General features: G+C 46.0%; 2 protein-coding genes across 2 annotated transcripts in view; both read left to right on the top strand.

Moving 5' to 3' along the window:
• The window catches only part of LOC113581496 (GPI ethanolamine phosphate transferase 2-like), a 32378-nt gene extending 23477 nt beyond the window's left edge, over window positions 1-8901 (top strand). The window contains exon 7 of the mRNA XM_027016675.2: window positions 6034-8901. Coding sequence (XP_026872476.2) covers window positions 6034-6284 — 251 coding nt within the window. The 3' untranslated portion in view covers window positions 6285-8901. The remainder of the gene's footprint in view (window positions 1-6033) is intronic.
• An 8-nt stretch (window positions 8902-8909) lies between these two features.
• LOC113581450 (GPI ethanolamine phosphate transferase 2-like) overlaps window positions 8910-21222 on the top strand; it is a 34540-nt gene continuing 22227 nt past the window's right edge. The window contains exons 1-2 of the mRNA XM_035532013.1: window positions 8910-9495; window positions 14772-15190. Of these exons, the coding sequence (XP_035387906.1) occupies window positions 9235-9495; window positions 14772-15190 (680 nt within the window). The 5' untranslated portion in view covers window positions 8910-9234. The remainder of the gene's footprint in view (window positions 9496-14771; window positions 15191-21222) is intronic.

Here is a 21222-nt window from a genome sequence, read left to right as displayed (position 1 = left end):
CTGAAACTACACCTGTCCCCTAAAGTGCACTAATGTACTCCTATGTAAACCAAGACAGCCTTGCAAGCTATTCAAGCTATTGAAAGCTAGCTATTCAACTCAAAGCCTGCCTTACAGGCAGAGGATAAGCCCCAGTCAGAGAACACAAGCGCATTGTGTCGTGCTTGCTCTCAGTAGTCATAGTAGTCATGTGTAGTAGTCAACATTTACATTTTTGGCATTTAGTGACTTTCTAAAGTTCTTTGCCATTTTCTCATAGAATGTATCCTAGCCAGTACAGTAGGTTAGAGTTACCATTGGTACCAAGATACCATTGAACTAGAATACTGACAGGAATAAGACAGAGGATGGTTGTGCATGCCAACATATGTTTATGCTACAGTCTGCAAGTGGACCTGTAGGTATTTCTACTGAAGTGCAGTTGAGTGAATATTAAGTATGTTAAATTAAATGCATCTTGAACAAGTACTAGCTGGGTTTTCCTTGTGTGTGAGAACTAGGCTTGATCAGTGTGCGTCTCTGCTAAGCACTAGTCCTAATCAGCACATAATGACTGCATACCACTTAAGGCTAATTGCGATTAAGGACTCTAATTGTATTTGGTAGAATGTGATAGAGCTTGAATGCCATTGACGCAAGCAACCCTTTCGGTTGTTCATGGCTGCAGGCTGTATACTATGCGGCATTAAAGGATTAATGCATTTAAAGACTCTCTCTTCTCTGTGAAAGAAGACATAATCATTCAAGTTTCTGCCCTCCTTCCTGCATGTTCTCCTGTTATTAAGTAACTGTACAAACTAGGCTTGGGGGATGATCCCAAAAACTTTTAAACATGACAGCGGTTCTACTGACCTTATCAGAAGACTGATGGGGGCTACAGATTTGAGCCCTTGCCTTTGTGTGTTTTTCCTGTAAGAATGAAATTGAGGAGCAGACTCTGTTTTTCATCAGTGGTTATACTTTTGCAGTGAACTGTGGGCTGCGAGTCACTGGACTGTGTTGTTACATCCGTGAGCATGTACATCCGTGACTCGAGCATGTTGCATCCACTATGCATAGATGGAGAAGCACGAATGGCAAAATATGCTTTTATGGCAGAAAAGTGGATGTAAACGGGACAAGTGTGTGTGTGTGTGTGTGTGTGTGTGTGTGTGTGTGTGTGTGTGTATGTGTGTGTGTATATATATATATATATATATATATATATATATATATATGTATGTATGTGTATATATATATATATATATATATATATATATATATATATATACACACATATATATATAAATATATATATATATATATATATATATACACACACACATACATATGTATATGTATATATATATATATATATATGTATATATACACACATATATGTATATATATATGTATATATATATGTATATATATATATATATGTATATATATATGTATATATATATATATATATATATATATATATATATATATATATACACACACACATACATATATATATATATATATATATATGTATATATATATGTATATATATATATATGTATGTGTGTGTGTATATATATATATATATATATATATATATATATATATATATATATATATATATATATATATATATATATATATATATATATATATATATATATATATGTAGCCTCCTCACTACTGTATGTGAACTTGACAGATTGTATAATCCCCTCTGTGAGTGTTCATTATGTTCTTTGGTGGGTGTGTGGGGGTGTGCATGTGAGACGTAGCCTGCTCTAAAGGGGAATTTAGATGAAGCATGATCAAAGCAGTTGATCCAAACTCTGAATGCGACATAAAAAGCCTGTCGGCTCTCATGCGAGATTTCCACACCACGCTGGAGAATGCGTGCATGATGGAGAGCGTGTCAACATATCATTGCCTGAGTGGTCAAGGAATATCTCCCTCAACCCTTGGACCCTTTTAACTCCTATCCAACTAGAAAATGCAAAGAATCAAGCGAGAAGGTTAACGACAAGCCTTAAAGGTCACCCCGCATAGCTGTGTTCTAAAAATGAACCCTTTTGCATGCTGGCGTGTTTCTATTACCGCAACGAGGTCTTCTGTTCCCCCTTTCTCCAATACTTCCCCTTTTTAAAGGCTTGCTAAAGTACTAATATCAGTAGCTTATTCAGTCAGAGTGTCTGAGAGTGTCAGTGTGAAGAGCAGCCACAGCTGAGAGGCTTGGATCCCCCGTGCAAGAACGCCAATTATCGCCTTTTCCTGCTCATCGAGCTGCTGCGGCAGTTGCTGAAAGGCGGGGCGGGCTACACTTAAGATGCCTACCCCCCCCCCTCACCTGCTTCTCATTCCATTGAGGTCAGCCGAATAAGGAGGTCTGTCGGGATTGTGCGATTAGGGCTCGTTACTGCACACAAATGGCCTCGTTGCAGAGCGAGGTCTTAACGACTTGAGCTTGATTCGGCGTCGATCGATTGGCACAGTTAAGGAGCATTTGAAAGCGTTTTTGCGGCACTGAAACGCAAATATTTATTTGACGGTCTGTACATCATAAGTGTACTGTACTACAGATGGCATATGCGCAGTAAACCAACAACTCCTGCTATATGCTGATATTAGTGTAAAAAAAAAAAAAACTTAAGTAACTCTTAAATAACTTCAATAGTATTTAGTGGGTCAAACACTGCGTTCTGCCTGCATGGCCGACTCCCTGCTAATCCCGTCATGTTTTATGGCATCACCTGGTTTATGGGCTCCATCTCCAGGGCCGTGGATGTGGAGGTTGTAACTTCTGCTGGTAGTTGAACAGCAAGCCCCCTGACACACTGATAGACTGAGGTGATTTATATGTTTTCTAGAGAGAGAGGGAGGGAGACAGACAGACAGACAGACAGTGTGTGAGCACATGTGTGTGCATACCCACATACATGATTCGCTACCTTTGGGTGAGATTGCTGACCAACAGGGCAATTTGAAGTGTGTGTCTGTATGTGTGTGTGTGTCTGTATGTGTGTGTGTGTCTGTATGTGTGTGTGTGTCTGTATGTATGTATGTGATGGCAGCCCCTGGTGAGTAGCCCCTCTCTCCCCTGCTCAGCAGTTTTACTGAAAGGCCATTATTAAAGAAATGAATAAAACTAAATCCTCACTCACGTCTTCATTAATCTGTCACACTGAATTAGACAGCACCATTACTCATACGCACTAATACACTCTCATGTACAGTTTTGTGCATGCATACACACACACCTTACTCCCTCCTCTCTCTCTCTCTCTCTCTCTCTCTCTCTCTCTCTCCCTCTCTCTCTCTCTCTAATGCATTATTCAAAAAGCAGCTTTTCCAGCCTTGTAAGAAAGTTTTTGGACAGCCGAGATGACACGTCTACTCAGTGAAGATATTGCTACTTTGGAATACTAATGAATGCCTTTAAGTACTTACTAAACAAATGAAGAAAAACAGAACCATTCAATTTACTGACTCCCAGAGAAAGCAGCAGCAAGAAAGCCAGACAAGACTCCAGCAGACCCAACAGATGGTACCATATCATTTATGGAGTTTTCTGTTTTCTTTCACTGACCCGGCTTGGAGTCCACATGCTGACCACGAGCTTCAGCACTGGCGTTGGGTCTTCTGAGCGGGTCAGTGAAAGTGTAGCTGCATCGATTTCCCATAGTGGGTGCAGCAGTGCAACTTATTTCTGTTCCTGAGGGATTTGAGAGGATAGAAAAAAGTGTGTGTGTGTGCGCACTCATGCATGAGAAAGTAAGATAGATATGTGGATCACCAGGGAATAGCTGGATGTGTGATTGAGCACTCTGGTTTTAATTGGTACCTCCAAGCTTAACTCTCTATCATTCTCTGGGCCCCCTGCCCCCCCCTTTAGGTAAGGCAGTAAATATTCATTCAGAAGAACTCCTCAGAGGCAGTAATAATTAGCAGTAATCCAGCGAGACAAAAGAGAGCGAGCGAGCCGGAGAGACCTGCTGGACAGTAATGATTCCATTAGGTCCCTCTAGAAAAGCCTTCTGTGTAATCCATTCATTTGCAGTCTGTGCAGTGATCAATGCAAGAAATTAAACTTTCATTATCAACACTCGGTGGATGACTCCGCAATGCGAGGGAAGCTCCTTACATATTTTCACATATAAAGGCTAGGACTCCAGCAACATGGTGTCTTTTAATATAATTGTTGCATTAGTGCATAGAATGGTTAATAGGACAGCCTGTCATTGTTTTACCATAGACAAGTAACTGAATATGTAGAAATACACTTGCATGTTTAACAAAACCAGAAATTTATCTGTGGATTAGAAAGCAAGTGCTGTAGAAGTGGGATATTCATAGCAATGATGGTAATAAATTGCATTATTCCACAGATTATATTATTTTCTATATTATTTAGGGTATTATTTACCTTAGGGTATTTCACTGGCAAATTGTCATATCAAATTCCTATAATGCTTTTTTTTCCTTGTACCTTGTCAATTAGTTCCTCATTACCTGAGATTATGTATTATTGCCGTTTAATCCCAGCCTGGCCCCTGCCCTGTTTATATCATCCCCCTAATCTCCCCTCTTTGAAGGACTGTGAAGTCTAAATTAGCCCTTGTTTTGCCCAGTCTGGTCCAGGTAATCCCAGCCCTGGCAGACCCCGCGTTCAAGATGAGGGCGTGGCCACAGGCGGATGGGGCGCGAGATGGAGATAAAAGCGCCCGCACTCACGCCAGTCGAACATCCTGGCGCAGGGGCAGAGAGCGAGTTCTCCCATGCCCTCTGTCCACGCCACGCACCATCTGTGTTGGCTAAGCGTCGCACAACCAGTCCCTGCTTTTTGGGATGAGGCTTTACACTGGCTTTCAGTCGGTCTCCCAGGATTGACTTTTGGCATGAATTTGGGGCTGCAGTATTTATTCAAAAGTTCAAGAGCTCCACTGTTTCACCAGAAGGGACCTTCTGACTGATATGCAAATTAGCCTGTGTTTGCATGATACGGGGGTAGAGTTGGGGGGTGGGGGGTGGTCAAACCTCTAGTGAGGCAACAGATCAACCAACCAACAAACAAGAGGTTGAGAGGCCCTTTAGGTGATTGTGGAGAGTCATTCATGTTTGAAATCTAATGCATTTCTCCATACCCCATTGGTGAACGTGTTGGTGAAATGTGCCAAACTCTTGAATATCTTTCAAAGGCTGGATGCCAGCGTCACCGACTTTTTTGAACCCCGCAACTGGTCCTCGACCTGAAACATCCGTTCACCCTGCCATGTGCCGAGCGTGGACTCTCAAAGCTAGGGTCTATAGTGACTGTCCAGGCTGAGCGGTGCCCATGTGATTCATGCTGCTGACCGCGGGCTGTTGCATCTTCTCTCGTGCGGGTACGCCTGCCCTCGGCTAACATAATGGGAGCCACCATTCATCACCATAATGCCCTTATTATTCACGTGGGCAGCACACCAAGGTGATGTAGGAGCAGGAGGGCTTGGGAGAAGCCAGGCGAAAATATGAAATTCAGAAGAGCGACGTGGGAATATTACATGGCCCAGAGAATGAGCGGAGAATGTACGTGTCCGTCTCACTGCGTGTGCTTGCCTGCGTGCCAGAGAAGAAAGACAGGGAGAGATGGCAAAAAACATTGAAAAGATGTAATGGGAGAAGCATTGAAAAGCAGAGAATGAGCTGTGTGTGTGTGTGTGTGTGTGTGTACAAGCACTCCCATTGTATTCAGATGCTCCAGCAATAGATCTAGCCCACGATCATTTCAGATCTCATGGTAGCGCCGTAGAAATTTGCTTCACTGATGGCTGTAGCAATAGAACACACAGCTCCCACATGCAAGCCACGTGTGCGCCTTATGAAGGTGGCATATCCGTTGGTGCTCATAGGGTCCCCTGGCTCTCTGCTCCCAAATGCAGCAGTGCCCCCACAGGTAGCCGTACGCCATTAACCTACACTTGGTTACAGGTTTCTCATCTCTTGTTTCTCTTTTATCCCTCTCAGAACTTTAAGGGAATTTCTCTCCCCCTTTTTCTCTTGTGTCTGATACAGAGGATGGCTATGAGCTGTTCCGCGTGGCAGAGAAGGCCCATGGGAACTGGATGAAACTCTATCTGGAAGGCAACACTTCCGAGGTGCTGGGCAACTTGGGCAGGAAGGTGCTGAAGCAGTATCTGGAAGCTCTGCAGTCCATGAGCCTGGCTCTCAGCAAGCAGCTAGGCAGATACGACATGTACTCCATGATTGTAGGCATGGGTCTCATCTTAGAGGTACAATGCACACGCGCACGCACTCCGTTTTGAAGCAGGACTAATCTTGTCCTCTTCCTCATCCCAAGTTCCATCGCGGCTTAAAGCAGGCAGGGAGGTTTCTGCGGCTGGTTATCTTAAAATATGCAGTGCACCTCCTGTTCTGAAAAACATCCGAGACGTGCTTGACGTTCGCTGGTGTCAGATTCTCGCCCCCTCTGGTTGACGGTCCATTGGCATAACTGGGCAAAACGGCAGCTGCAGTCAAAGATTCCTTGGTCAGAGCCGCATAGTGGTTTGGCACGCGGGGAGCGCGGCATTAGCTTGGTGCGGCATCAAGGTGAGCAGACGGCCTTAGCCTGAAGGGCCCCCTGCCCCCTGCACCCGCAGTCAATCTTCAGCCAAGTCATTAAGTGCTCCATTAGTCTTTAGTCTGACCCTCTTTCCTCATGGCCTCTGAAGAACTCGCCGAACTCATCTCGATGGCCACTTTGGAGAATCGGACCTCGGCTGTGACTTTTCCTCACGCCGGTTGACCGAAACACCTTTTTTTCACCATCTCAAAGTTGAAAGCTAACCATAGAATTAGACCAGTGTTAACATGTTAACACTGGTCTGTATTAAACTAATCATCACCATTTCATTATAATTACCACTAATTATGATCAGCATGGTTCCTTTTCCCAATCACTTTGCGGGGCTATTCGAAGTGAGTAGAGGCCAGCCGAGCACCCCCTGAGAACCCGCTGTATTTTGGGAAGATCACATGACCCAGTAGGCCCAGCATTCCTTGACTTTTATTGACTGACTGTAGACTGCAGTCTTTTAATAATTGATTACACCTTTATGGGATTGCAGAATGGTTTGTTTTGTCAAAGGTGGCTGTCTGAAATGAGAGTAAGCGCTCAGGATTGTCAAGCCCTTTAATCCGCCACCTGGAGAATGAACGTCTAAATTATTACTGTAATGCAAGATAATTAGGGAAAACTATTATAAATTAGGACTATTATATTAAGCTTGGTTAATTTGGGAGAAGTTCCATTTTCCCATGGTAAGAACGTCTTAAATGTCATGCACATAATCAATAATAAACATAATCAGTAATGAGCGTTATGGTAAAATTTTACTTTCAACAGTTAAGGCCCCTGTAATTTGAGAAAATGGACTTCGGTTTTCACTATAAAGGCTTCTTTTCACAGCCGTCGGTCTGTTAAGGTGTTTTGCCCGAGGGTGGCGTTGAGGTGACACCCCCTGCGGCTACGTTCTGTTTCAGCATTGTTTAATCATCGTGTTAAATGAAGCGTGGCTGTTCCGGAAGTCAGCAGATTTGCCCAGTGGAGCTCTTTTTTGTTTTTTTGGCGGCCGCTCCGCTCATCCAACATCGGTCTCTTCGTCCTCTTCGCCGTCACAGCCGCCTCCTCCTGAGGTTAAACTTCCGAAAGAACGCCGCCTCGCGCCGACTCAAAGGAAGAATGCGCATCACGAGATCCGGCCGGCGCGGCGCGGCTCCCACGTGGCGTCTGTCACACGCATCAACAGTGCTCGCACATCCCTGCTTACCCGACCGACAGAACAGCAAAAAAACTCGTTTGATGGCATGCTTCTTTATTTTTAGGTTTTTGTTTTCCCTCCACTCCATCTGCGTTTTATTATTTAAATGGGTCATTTGATGGAGGGGAAAAAAGCGTGAGGAAATGACACACAAAATCGTGACGCTGAACACCAAACTCCTGCAGCTGTTGGGGCGTTTCAGTTCGGTCGATTCCTGGCTGGCAGACTGAAGGACGGATACTGCCGTTAGTTTGGGGGTGCGGCTGCTTGTTTTTTTGATCATTTTAGGATCAAAACATGTTGAAACTTTGCAATCCTATTTAAACCCTTTCTTTCTGGAATCCACAGTGTGGGAAGGCTCTAAAAGGCTCAGGGCGCCACATGCCCTAAAGCCATCCTTGTCGTTTTATGTTAATAACGATGTCACGTTTTCAGCCAAAGCTCAGCGCATGTGTGTGTGTGTGTGTGTGTGTGTGTGTGTGTGTGTGTGTGCCCATGCACTGACAGGAGATTCCGACTTGGCCTCACCCATCTCTTTCGGTGGCGGTGTTTATTTTTGGGGGGGGCAGGTTTACTGCGTTGCAAAAATTGCAGAGGTCTTTGAGGTGGTTCGTTAAACGCAGTGCCCCAGCCACAGAAAGGGAAGTACAAACGAGGGAGCGCAGCAGAGCCAGGATGAGGGGGGAGGGGGTGTGTGTGTGTGTGTGTGTGTGTGTGTGTGTGTGTGTGTGTGTGTGTGTGTGTTTGTGTGTGTGTGTATGAGTATGAGTGAAACTGGCAAGGACGCGGTGGCCCGTCCTCCAGATGTCGATGCTCTACGGATAGGCCCCACGTGAGCAGAGTTCATTCGGCAGCTAGGGATAAGGAAATCTTTCTCCCAGATCAGTGCTGTCTTTTAAGCACTCAGCAGCTTGTAAGTGAGAGAGAGTTGGAATCTGATCCCCAATCAGAAGTTGTTTCGCATATTCGCTTCCCTCGCATGTTGTTCTTTCTCCAGCACATGCGGATGTGTCCCTCCCAGTAAAGCACGTTCACAGTTTAGGGATTGCACGTGCATCTGCTCAGTCTTCACACACACACACACACACACACACACACACACACACACACACACACGTTAACGGCGGACCGGAGCAGGAGAGTGGCAGGAGGCCATGCGTATACCATCCAGCCACGAGGCTCAGGCAGCCGGATTACGCTGGAAGTAGGTAGGAGAAAATGCCACCCCATAATGTGCCGAAGTGAACTGAATGGAACGCAAGCTGATCCACTGCCATTATTAACTAAAGCTAACATTTGATTTGTACTATGCTGATTGCAGGTCTTTATTCTATGTGGCATGTTTGAATATATCCTGTGTTCTCTCACTCCGGTCTTGATCTTCATGTGCTAGTTCAACAGTGTCCCTTACCCCATTTGTGTGCTGCAGGTGCTGGCCCTGCTGCTGCTGGCTATGCCCGAGGCCCTAGGCGGCGCGGCGTGCGTGGACGTGCCCCTGGCACCCGCCTGCCTCTCGCTGCCCTTCTGCCTGCTGGGCCTCCTGGCCTGCTCCACCCACGTGCTCATGTGCACCTCCGCCGAGGCCAACTGCTACTTCTGCTCCCTGCCATGGCCACTGGCCTTCAGCGCGCTCCTCTTCGTCGCCGCGCTGCTCTGCTCCCTGGCGGCAATGGCGGGCAAGCGCTTCAGGCTCGCCGGAGATCCGCGACCCAAGGTGAGTGCTCCTGGGCCCGTGGGGAGGTTGGTTGTTTGTGGACGACGACTTCTGCGGTCCGATCAGTTCACCGGGGGCCGTGTGGGCAGCTTAGGCGCTTGCTTCAGCCACCCAGGCGTGAACTGAAGGCTCCAGGCTGGAAAGGCTGCACGTGATGAGCTGGCAATGCTCAGTGTTTCTGGTCACGGCGACATCAGGCCCACCGGTGCCCACCCACATGCCATCGAGGCCCACTCTGACCCGCATCCGTCACATCTCTGTCAGTCTCAGAGCTGAAACTTCTCAGCTGAAACTTTTAAGCCCCCATTTTGCTTAATGGCACTCTGGATCCTGACCTGACGCGCCCCCAAAAAGTCCATTTGGCACCAGGAACGGTTTAAGCACTGGCCAGCTTCAGCCGAGCTGCTCGGCCCGGGAGAGCGATCTGTCAGAACCTCCCCACCGCGTCCCGTTTTCGCGCAGCAGCGAAAGGGCCATGAGCAACCCCGTTTTCTGCCATAACTCTAGACGAGTGAGGGGAAATGAGAAAGAGGGCAGCGTCACCCTGCCCCTTCTCCTGGTGCAGGGCCGAGGGTTCACCTGCTAATTGGTTCACCTTTTGGTCCGCGAGCCATGAAAAGCAAGCCACGCTACTTTATTGCTACGCGGGGCCACATTTCTGAACCCTTCTCCTTCAAAAGCCCAAGCTTTCTCAACACCTCTTCTGCTGCCTCTCCGAGGCAAGGGTCTTATTAATGAATGGCTCTGTTCCTCAAGAATAAGCCGCCCTTATAAAGAAAACATTCCATGTGAACATGTGGTGTGAAACGGTTTTACCCTTTCCATGTCGAGTGCGCAAAGGAGTTTTTAAACTAGATTACAAAAAAAAGTCTGTTCCCAGAGTTAATGACATGGGAACAGGCCGGCTCTTCTAATTACTGCTTCAGTGGTGAGGAGTGACCTCTTTATCTTTCACTTTTGTGTTTGCGTGCGCACGCTGGTGCATGCGCGCACGCACACACACACACACACACACCCCTTCTAGCTGTCTGTCTGTCTTTGTTACTCACACCTACATGCACACTACAGGAAAACACAAAAATGCTGACAGTAAAAGTAAGTGCAACTGGGATGATCAGGAGATATAAAGTCGTGTGCGCGCGCGCGTGTGTGTGTGTACGCACGCATGCATGCGAGAGGGAGAGATATTAAAAGCCTGAGAAAGAGGAGGAGCAGAAAAAAGAGAGCGAGGGAGTGCGACCATGCAGAGCCCCGAGTATAAATAAAACCTGGAATGAAGTGGGATTAGAGTTGAAATAAAGCACATGCTGCATGTGTTAGTTTATGACCCGGCTCGTGTCTTTGGAGTGTGCCCATTGTCTCTTGCCTCAGGCCACGTCTGCTCTGTAGCTGGCGGGAACATCGCTGAGACTGCCGGCTCCTCTTTCCTGGCCCAGACCCGGTCACAAGTGCCCGGTGACGTCGATCAGTGAGGAGACGGGCGTACGCATGCAGCCTCTCGTGCATGCTTCCTTCAGTCCAATAATAACGGCACCACTTTGAGAAGAATGACGACATTGGATTGTACAAGCTGGTGTCGAATGCCACTTTTCTCAGTGAAAACACTTGCATTAATTAGAGCTTTATAGTGAAGTAGTTTTAAGTATCCCCAAGTGTCACCGCGCTACGGGCTGGTTGAACATGGTCAACAGAGACCTTGTGCAGTCCTTTTATCGAGCTACGTTTCTGTGGCTTCGGTTCTGTTTCGCTGCAAATGAGATGGCCTTTCCTGTCCATTCTGAGCGTGTTGACCGTTCAAGAGAACACCGCATTGGGGAATTCCGCCGGGGCATTTAATTTTTCGGGATCATTTGCCACCCGATCAATTAGTGGGGTAGTTGTCCTCATTAATAATGATGTTGCTTTCTAATAACCGGGTTTTCCACCCTTGCTGGAGGTGAAACGCAAGAGGGAGGCAAGGATGGCTGCGACTGATCCTGGACGCCGGAACACGTGAACTGAGACGCTCTGGCTCAGCAGGTCACTGCCCAATTTTCGGGGCTAGCCAGAGTGCGTCTACAAGCAACCCCTCCTGCCCTGGGGAGGGGAGGCAGGGCGCCGAGGGGGACAAGAACGCCAGCGAGAAACGGCCAGGCCTTCGCCGTCTTGTGCTTTTAACCAAACCTTGATCCCTGACATCCGTTTGTAGCTTTTCCGCCCGCCAAGGCCGCTCTGGCCGTCCAAAGGCGCCGTTCTAGATAAGACGCTGGTGGCATGTAGGCAAGGCGGCGTCGAGCACTCTGACTGCCTTGATAACGCATGCCTTCTGTAGTCAGAGGGAGCAGGGGAGGTCCTGACGCTGGCCGCATGCGCCTGGCTGGATTAGCATATAAATAGGGAGGCTGTGCCCCCCCCCCCCCGAACTTCACAATGTCTTGTTCTCACTGCTGAACCAGTAGAGGTGACTGGAGCAAGAGGATGGCAGAGATACGATTGCAGGCAAATCTCCTCAAAACGGGCACATCCAGTCCGCTTGAGGCAAATGTTTTTGGGGAGTGTAAGGAGGGAGAGAGAGAGAGTGAGAGTGTGTCACTCTCCTGTCTTTCGTTCCCCGCCTCCCCCCACCCCCAGCTGGGTTTACACAAACATCAGTTTGGGTTACACAATTCACTTTCCCCCTGGCTAAACGCACTGTGCAGCATTGCCTTGGGTGATAGATGGCAGACTGTTGGTTGCCGCAGGGAGGCTTTGTCACCTCCATAAGGTGTACCTGGTCTCCAGGTAGCTGGTGCCGTGGCTACACACAACTGAATCCATCACGATGGACCCAGTCACTACCCAGTCACAGAGTGGCTAATTAGCATTTTATTACCACACAAAGCACGATGGCATGTATGTGTATGTGCATGCGCGTGTGTGTGTGTATGTGTGTGTGTGTGTGTGTGTGTGTGTGTGTGTGTTTTACTGTGTGTTCGTGCGTGCGAATGTGCATGCGGAGTGGGAATTCTGTACATGACTTAGGATAATGATTCCAGAAGCTGTTTCACTGTCACCAAGCAGAACAGCATATGCTCACGAGTCTTCCCCAGAGCGCATGGTGAAGCACAGACACTGCGTAGAGTCCCACAGGGCTGCGGTGATGCTCTTATTTAACCATGATGAATAGACTCTATAGATGAACCTTTCTGTAGGCTGCGTGCATCTAAATATTTAGCCTTCGATTGTAAGCAGTTATGGCCGAGCTTTCTGAGCGGCTTTCGCTCTGTAAATGGGCTCTTTTTTAATCGAAACCTCATAAGGTATGTGCGTAATGTCCTGAGTAGGAGTGTATGGTTCTCTTAGCTCTTTCACTAGGAACGCAGCTTTTGTTAGTGCGTTTGTTAGCCTGCTGAAGAATTAAGATGTGTCTCTGTATGCGTGCCGAGGTGGGTAGAAGTCTCAAGTACTGTTACTTTTACTTCTACCTGAGTAATTATTATTTAAAAGTAGTCATGTAAATTATTACTTAAGTAAAAGTAAGAAAGTGTCTGTTGAAAAGATTCAAGTAATGAGTTATTTCATCAGAACTCATTCAACACCAAGCGCAACATTTAAATTTATAGCTAAGGCATAGCTTTATGCGAATTTTACAATAAGTATATATTGCTTATTCATAAATAAGGCTGTTATTACGTTAATAATGTGTACAATGTTGAACATCCCTCTTCAGTGTCCAGTAATAATCTGACCACATTGGGGGGGCTCCACTTTCCTTGGATTTTCCATGAGCCTAATAAGGTTATGTGAGTGTAATCGGTTATAAAATCCTCCTCCTGTCTAAGTAGACTGCTAAAAGCCCGTTGGACCACACTTTACTTTCATATTAATAGTGCACATTAGGAGGGGGCACCGATTTCATACACTGATACGTGAGCCTCAGAGAAAAGAATATATTGCAAGCTACTTTTCATAAATGAGTCCCACACTGGAAAATGTGCCTGTTCACTGTTTATTATGTCGGTCTATTGTCCAATTGTCTAACTTAATGAAGCAAAGCGGTGGCACACAGTGATCATCAGTTCACACACCCTATCACACTTGACATGTGGCGAAACACACAAAATGTAAAAAATAAAATAATTAAATGTCACAGAATGAACGATGATGAATTTTTGACATCGCAAATTAACTCGAGCTAGAGTATAAAGTACCCTCTATTAAAACAACTCTTAAAATACATTCAAAAAAGTAATCAAGTAAACGTGGTGCGTTATTACCCACGTGTGTGTGTGTGTGTGTGTGTGTGTGTGTGTTCATCTGCCTTTTATTGCTCAGCCTGGCTCAGCCTGGCAGCCCCTGGTTCGTGGAGATCCATATGATTGAGGGCATGATTGTGCTGGGGCTGTGCGTGTATGGGTAGTTGACTCTGAAGGTGCCTGCAGCCTCTGTGTGGTCTCCATTTTCAGCCGGTAGTCGTGTTCTGCTCTCATGTCTGCGTTTACGCCCACACAACCCTCTTAGCTTAGTCTTTGTCTCTCACTCTTTCACTCTTAATCTTTTTTTTTTTTTTCCTGCACATTCACTTACACTTTCAATTGCACTCCTTCACTTGTACTCTTACTGTTTCACTCTTACTTTCACTTTTACTCTTGATTTTACTCTTTCACTTTTTAATTTCACTCTCATTCTCGCGCTTTCTTACTCTCGTTCTAACATTTTCCCATTGTCATTCTCACTCACTCTTGCACTCTTTCATGCTTACTCTTACTCAGTTCGGTTCGACATATGCTTTATGGATATGACAAATTTACACATTTGTATCATCAAAGCATTGCAGCCATCACACAGAAATGAGGTCGGGTGGGGTTAGGTGCCGGTGTAGGGTGAGCTGGCAGGGTGGGGTTGGGTGGGGTTAGGTGCCAGGGTAGGGTGAGCTGGCAGGGTGGGGTTGGGAGGGGTTAGATGACAGGGTAGGGTGGGGTTGGGTGGGGTTAGATGACAGGGTGAGGTTACACTGCTGCATCTTGCACGGCTAGTGGTTTCAACTGACATCAAGTTTTACACTTGCTTGCATTCCAGGCTCTTAACACATTTATTTCTGTTAATAAATTAATTATTTCCTTTAATTAGTTCTCAGCATGTCCTTAGCTCTGGCAAAAATCCATTGTGTATGTGTGTGTGCACATTTGTGAACTCATGCCTTTGTGCCTGTGCGTGTGTATACGTGCATGTGCATGCATTTATATGATAGCAATTTAGTCTGTGTTCTTTCTCTGTCACTTACCTTTTCTCTCTCGCTCTCCCCTCTTTCTCTGCAGTCTTCTTTGGACTGGACCCTGTCCGAGCTGGATATCTTGCTGCTGACCGGCACAGTCGGCCAAACCCTCAGCCTGGGTGCCAGTAGCTTCATAGAGGAGGAGCACCAGACCTGGTACTTCCTGCTCAACACCCTGTGCCTGGCCGTCTTCCAGGACGTCTGCAGGAAGTATTTCAAGGAGAGGAGAGTCCTGGGTGAGGAGAGAGAGGAAAGCTCCCTCCTCCCGTCTACGACTGACGGGGACCCGCTCCGGCCGTCTTTCTCCCCTGCAACCGAGCTGGGCGTCAGCTTGGGGGCGGAGAAGTGGCTCGCCCTGACCACACCCCTTCTCACTCTGGTTTGCTGTCGGCTGCTGAGGTCTCTCAACCAGACCGGAGTTCAGTGGGCACACCTACCTGATCTGGGCCACTGGCTCAACAAGTAAGAGAGAAGTCCTTAGCATGCTTGTAGTTCCCGGCAAGATGATGCATTTGTTGTCATGTTCAGTGACTCTCCATTGATTTGAGTTTTCACGGTGATGTCCATCAGAAGCTTTTGACGATGGATAAGTCTCCATGCATATTTGCTGGTACCCAGGCTTTGTGGGTGGTTATAAATTGCACCGTTGACCTACAGTGACGCACAGCCTTCCCTGAAGCGGTGCCATTCTCCTGATCCCCCCCCATAAGCCATGCCATATTGCATCTAGTCTTACAGCGTCTGTTTCTGACGGCAGCCAGCTTTCATTAAAAAGCCCCACAAAGTCCGTTTTTAATTGGCCGAGCCTTGGTTCAGCTCGCGAGCTCCATGCTTGGACATAAACTCTGCATGGCCCAGCAGACTCTGACGCTCATTTAGGACTCAACGAAGCTTTAAAACTCTAGACAGTAACCTCAAACAGTCTCGCACTGCCCAGATCTGATCTCATGTTTAAGCTTCTAAAAACTCCTGGTAGAACTTTGTGTTCAATTAAGCATCTTTTTACAGTGTGGGGGGAAGCCAGCCTTGCTAATGAAAGCCTGGTGAATTCATAGGGCAGCACTCAGATCAGAATTTTTTTTTTAAATTTCTGAATGGATAAACTTGAGCAAAACAAATTGGCTTAAAACGCTGAGAAAACTTAGAAAAGGATGCATAAAATTACTGTCTTTCCTACATTTCCTGTACTTAATAATCCTTGAAAGCCTACCTTGAAACTCAGCCTGTTCCAGCTCTCTACTGTGTGTGTGTGTGTGTGTGTGTGTGTGTGTGTGTGTGTGTGTGTGTGTGTGTGTGTGTGTGTGTGTGTGTGTGTGTGCGTGCGCTCGCGTGCGTGCGTGTGCACATGCGTGTGTGTGTGTGCACACAGTTCGCGTGTGTGCATGTATGTGCGAGTGTGTGGATGCACACTAACATACGGTTTGGCTGCCGTACAGGCCGGTGTGTGCCAGCCTTCCCTACGGCCCATTAACCCTGTCCAAACCCTATCAGATAGCCAAAGAGCTGCCTGCTCTCAAGCTCAAGTGAGGAAGGAGGAGAGGTGTCAAGACTGCCGCACACAGGGGACCAGCCGTGCTCATTAACATTACCGGGAGTGATGCTGCAGCCTTTAATGGAGATTCCCCTCTGATGTCTGTGGATTATCAGCTTACAAAGCTTCTCAGAGGAGGGCATTTTAAGATAAACAGTTTCTAAACCTTAAAGCAGTGGTTTGGCAAAACAATTTAATTAGTTTGCCTGTTTAACCCAAACGTAGCCGAACCGCAGAGACATGTTTGGTGCCTGACGTTTACTTTATTAGCGTTCCTGTGGAGCTATGGGACCGATCTAGCTAGCGTGTATTGGAAGCTACTCCACCTAAGAGATTTTCCTTAAATAAATTTCCTCACATGCTTCACAGCACATTCAGTTAGCACTCAGCGTCTCACTGACTTGCCAGTGTGGTTTAGGGCACATTGAATTGCTGCATTCTATAAGACTGAACAGACCTGCACCATATTGCTGGCAGCTTTAACGTTATAGGGGAGACCATTTTGGAATGGTGGAATCATATTTTGCCAGCGGTTATGTGGATGACAAAATAGTTCAACTCTGACCAAAAAATTGCAAATACCATTTTATTAAATTTTTTATTCTATTTAGAATCTGTTAATTTAAAATTGAAAAAAAAAAAGATCCATGATGTGGTTTGAATCAAGCAAATGAAGATTTCAACATGCATTTGTGAAAGGGTTTGGGTGAAATGACTTCCAGTACTTGCTACCTAGATAGTAGTTTGTAGTTCTTTGACAAAAAGTATTAAAGGAAGTGCTGGACACCAAACATGTCTGGGCTGCTCGACTACATTTGGGGGGAAATGTGACATTTTGTTGCTAAACTGTGCCTTTTGTTCATGTTTTGATCTTGGTTGAACTGCACAAGAATAAACACGGACACCTCCCCACCCCCTTCAGAAACATGTAAAAAACTATGGACACACTTTTCCCAATGCCACTGGACAGTTTTGTGTCTGTGATGCTCCCTTTCCACAGACAATGCAGCTCAATACCCAGAACAAAAAAAAACCCAAAATAAAATCATATTCTCTCGTCACCCACCACCGCAGATTATAAATAACCATGATCCCACTCATCGCAAATCCACACTTGTTTATAGGGAGGCCGGTAAGGGCAGCTCCCCGTCACTCGGCGTGGGGTGTCCGCGGTCGTGGGGGTAGGAGGCCAGGCTGTGCGTGGCTGCCACCGTCGGGTCAGAAAGCAGAGCGCTTCCTCTCGTTAGGAGCAGGAGTGGGCCTTGAGCCTCCGATCATGAGCAGATGTTAACGTTCCAGTCTCTCATAGTGGAGGAGCTGCTGGACGTAATTGAAATGCTGGAGAACTGGTTTTTGGGGTGCATGTGCGATGTGATCGCAGGCATTTTGTGTGTGTGTGTCTGTGTGTGTGCGCGCGCACGTTCATTTGTATGTCCATTTGTGTGCATGTGCCTCTTAGATCATGGCTGAATCATAAATGCAGAATATTTTAGGACATCGTTGCTTCTTTTTTTTTTTATCTGTTTGTAATCGTTTAAGTCCTCTATAATTTGTCCTTCCTTCTCTCTGATTGGAACTTACTTATTCTGATTATTGTTTGGATTTTGCAATTATGAATAATTCATTTGCCCAGTAGGAGACTCGTCCAGATCAGGCACCGCTTTCTTTGAAACAGACTTTCTCACCCCCCCCCACCCCACCCCACCCCACCCCACCGCTCCTGCTGACATCTTGCAGGAATGCAAATAGAGGACCGTGTTGGACAGGGTTTTATCTGGAGGTTTCAAGAGCCTGCCTGCCTTTGCTCATGAGACAGAAACAGTGAATGGAGGAGACGACATTGAGACAGGAGACCGTATGTGAACGCACCCCTCTGAGATGGTGCACTCAGTTACCATTTCTCTTCTCGCAGGCAATGAATCGCAAACTCCTTCGGTATTAGACGTGGTCGAGTAATCTGCAGGTGCCATCCTGTTTCTAGATGCCAGATATATCGTTTGAACAGACTAATTTGATGAATGCTGCCATACTGTTGTGCTAATTCAAAAGAGCTCCACTCCAAGTTCTACAAAAGAAAATTCACCTGGAAAAAGGTGGAGTATTTTTAAGATATTTTAAATATCTTCTGAGCTTCCTGAATTGGCACAGGTGGCTGGAATTATAAACTACCAAAACATCCAGTACTGCAAGTCACATACCTGCTGTTCACTAAATCCATTTGGCAGGCACCCTCACATACACATACTCTCTCTATCGCTCTTTCCCTCTCTCCCATTCTCTCACTCTCGATCACTCTCTGAGGAGGTTGAAGTTTGATAGGTGTTACTGACATGTTGCAGTCAGGTTTCCTACACAGTATAGAGAAGTATGGACACGCTTCTAGAGGAGTCTCTGTCACAGCTTGTAAAATAGCTCTGCCCCATTTGCCTTAGAACTGTACTGAATCTGGACATCCATGACCTTATTGGTTTGAAAGAAAATGCAACAGTACCTTTGAATTGCATATATGCATAGGATCAGAAATAGTCAAACAGTAAGCTTGTTTGAACATTTAAGTAGTGTTCTGCCATGATGTAGTTATCGGAAATGAAAAGCTTTTCTGCATAAGGAAACCATACGGCTGTGTGCATCATCGTTTCCATGGACACACTGAATAAGCAAGGATGCACAGATGTCGAGAAAATAATAAATTATTTAACTCATTTGCAGTTCTTGTTTTTAAAAAAAAGACAAACATATGGAGAGAACAGTAATATACATAGCCAGGATGCATTATGCATGTTAACAGTTTTATTTACGTAATAAATATTTAGTTTACATCTATTTGTACTCAGATGTCAAATCTCAGGTGTCAAAAGTCTATCAAAAAGTCTAGAAAGTGTGGAATTTTGAAATGGAAAATGTGTAGGAACCCTGAGTAGTACTCCAGGCCAGATTTATTTATTAAAATAAGCAAATAAAAAGATACAAACCCAGGCAGTCCTGTCTCCTCCTCAGTGAGGGTTGGAATTCCGTGGGTCTCTGCTCAGATGAATTGAGGAGGTGAGGGGAGTCATCCGGGTCACTGACTCCTGTGGGAGCGTTTCTGTCTGCTTTACCGCTCTGTCAGCCTTCCCCCTCTAAGAGCACAGGGCCTCTCTCTCTCTCTCTCTCTCGCACTCTCTCTCTCTGTCTCTCTTTCCCCCCCCCATCGCAGTGGGAGATGAGTGGAAAGTGCACCGGCCCCCATGTTGGAGCCTGCTCGGTAAACCTCCAGACACACAGCCATGCTCACACACTGAACTTGGCTGGCCTCCGATCTGACAAACACACACTCATCAGTTGCTTCCCTTCAGGGCTGAGACACTTGCACAGAACCCACTTGTCCTGCATTCTAGCAGATACTCACCACTGTTCTGCTATCTATATATAAATAAATAAATTGCTGTCTCACCCTTCCAGTGGGAGGTCATGTCGTTTTCCTCAAAGTTTGAGGGTGCAGTGCAGTATTTTAACTATTCCTAGGATTTCACCGTTCTGCACTGAGATTGACATCATTCCTGGGGACTGTTGGAGCCACTTCTCCAGCTTAGGGGTCACAGCCCCAAGTTGGGTGTTGAGAAGTTATACCATGTATATGTTCCTACGATCCCTGTCTCTCTCAGGCCAGATTCACACATTCCCTCTGCATGGCGTGAGCAATGTTGAAGGTTGAAGGTTTCATTTTAGCGCTCATGTTAACAGGTCAGGCTGCTGTTTATGTGAACAGTGCGGCATGTAGAAAAGAACTGTGATTGCTCCTCTAAATTTCGCAGTGCTTCAGAGCAGCATCTAGGATGCTCTTCCACAGTAAAGCATAGTTAGTAAAAAAAAAAAAATTATGAAATCCATTGAAAATTATACAAAAATACAAATGACAGCACTCATACAAATTATGCAGTATCTGTGTTCTCAAACTATACTATTTTAATTTTGTGCTACATGAATATTTTCCATAGGCTAAAAAGAATTGACCAATCACAAGTTGAGGAACTGATTTGATTGCTTAGCCATTTGGGAAAAGGATGGCGACAGTTCCTGGCAGGAAGCCCGCTGTACCGCACCACGGTGCAAATGCTGTGTGCGCAAGCAGTATCGGTCACACCGCCACGTCTCCCACACCACGCAGGGGTAGTGTTTATGAATCAGGCGACAAGTGTATGCTTTCCCTGTCAGCATCTTTCGTCCTGCTCCTGCTGGTTTGTCTCAGAGGTTCTTCTGCACAGTCTGCATCTTTACTCTGCTCCGGTGCACTCCAGCTTCGATCGCCCTAATGCTCAGTGCTCGATCGTGAGCTGCAATGATTAGTGCGGCTATTCTGTCCTTCAGTCCTGGCAGCTGCTGTTAGGATTATGTCAGTGTCCTCTGCCCCTTATCAGCTCTTCCTCGGCCACCAGTGCTTGGACATATTCATGGATGCTTCTTGTCTAACCCTGGACAATGGATCTTATACTTTGTAATATAGTTCCTATGTGATTGGAGACTCTCCAGAAATTTGTAGCCGTCCTCCAAGTCTGCAGTACAACCTTGTGGAAGTTTAGTTCCCTCTGTCCTGATCACTTTTTTTTCTTTTTTTGTATCAGCTGCCCAGTTTCTCCAGCCCAAATGGCAATTCTGTGTCCTTGTTGTAGATCCTGGTTAGGTGGATCAGTAAGTGAATGTCTATTTCTGTCTTGGCACATAGCTCAATGTCATCTACGTGTACCCACTCCTCCTATAGATGAACTTACTGAGAGGGTTCAGGCCTGTGCAGAACAGCAGTGGGAACAGTGCATCCGCACACACACACACACACGTGTGTGTGTGTGTGTGTGTGTGTGTGTGTGTGTGTGTGTGTGTGTGTGTGTGTGTGTGTATATGTATGTATATATATATATATATATATATATATATATATATATATATATATATATATATATATATATAAATAAATAAATAAATGTTT

The sequence above is a fragment of the Electrophorus electricus genome, chromosome 12 (assembly GCF_013358815.1).
Source record: "Electrophorus electricus isolate fEleEle1 chromosome 12, fEleEle1.pri, whole genome shotgun sequence".
NCBI classification, from domain to species: Eukaryota; Metazoa; Chordata; class Actinopteri; order Gymnotiformes; family Gymnotidae; genus Electrophorus; species Electrophorus electricus.
Note: the sequence above shows the minus strand (reverse complement) of the source record. Positions and strands in the feature narration are given on the sequence as shown.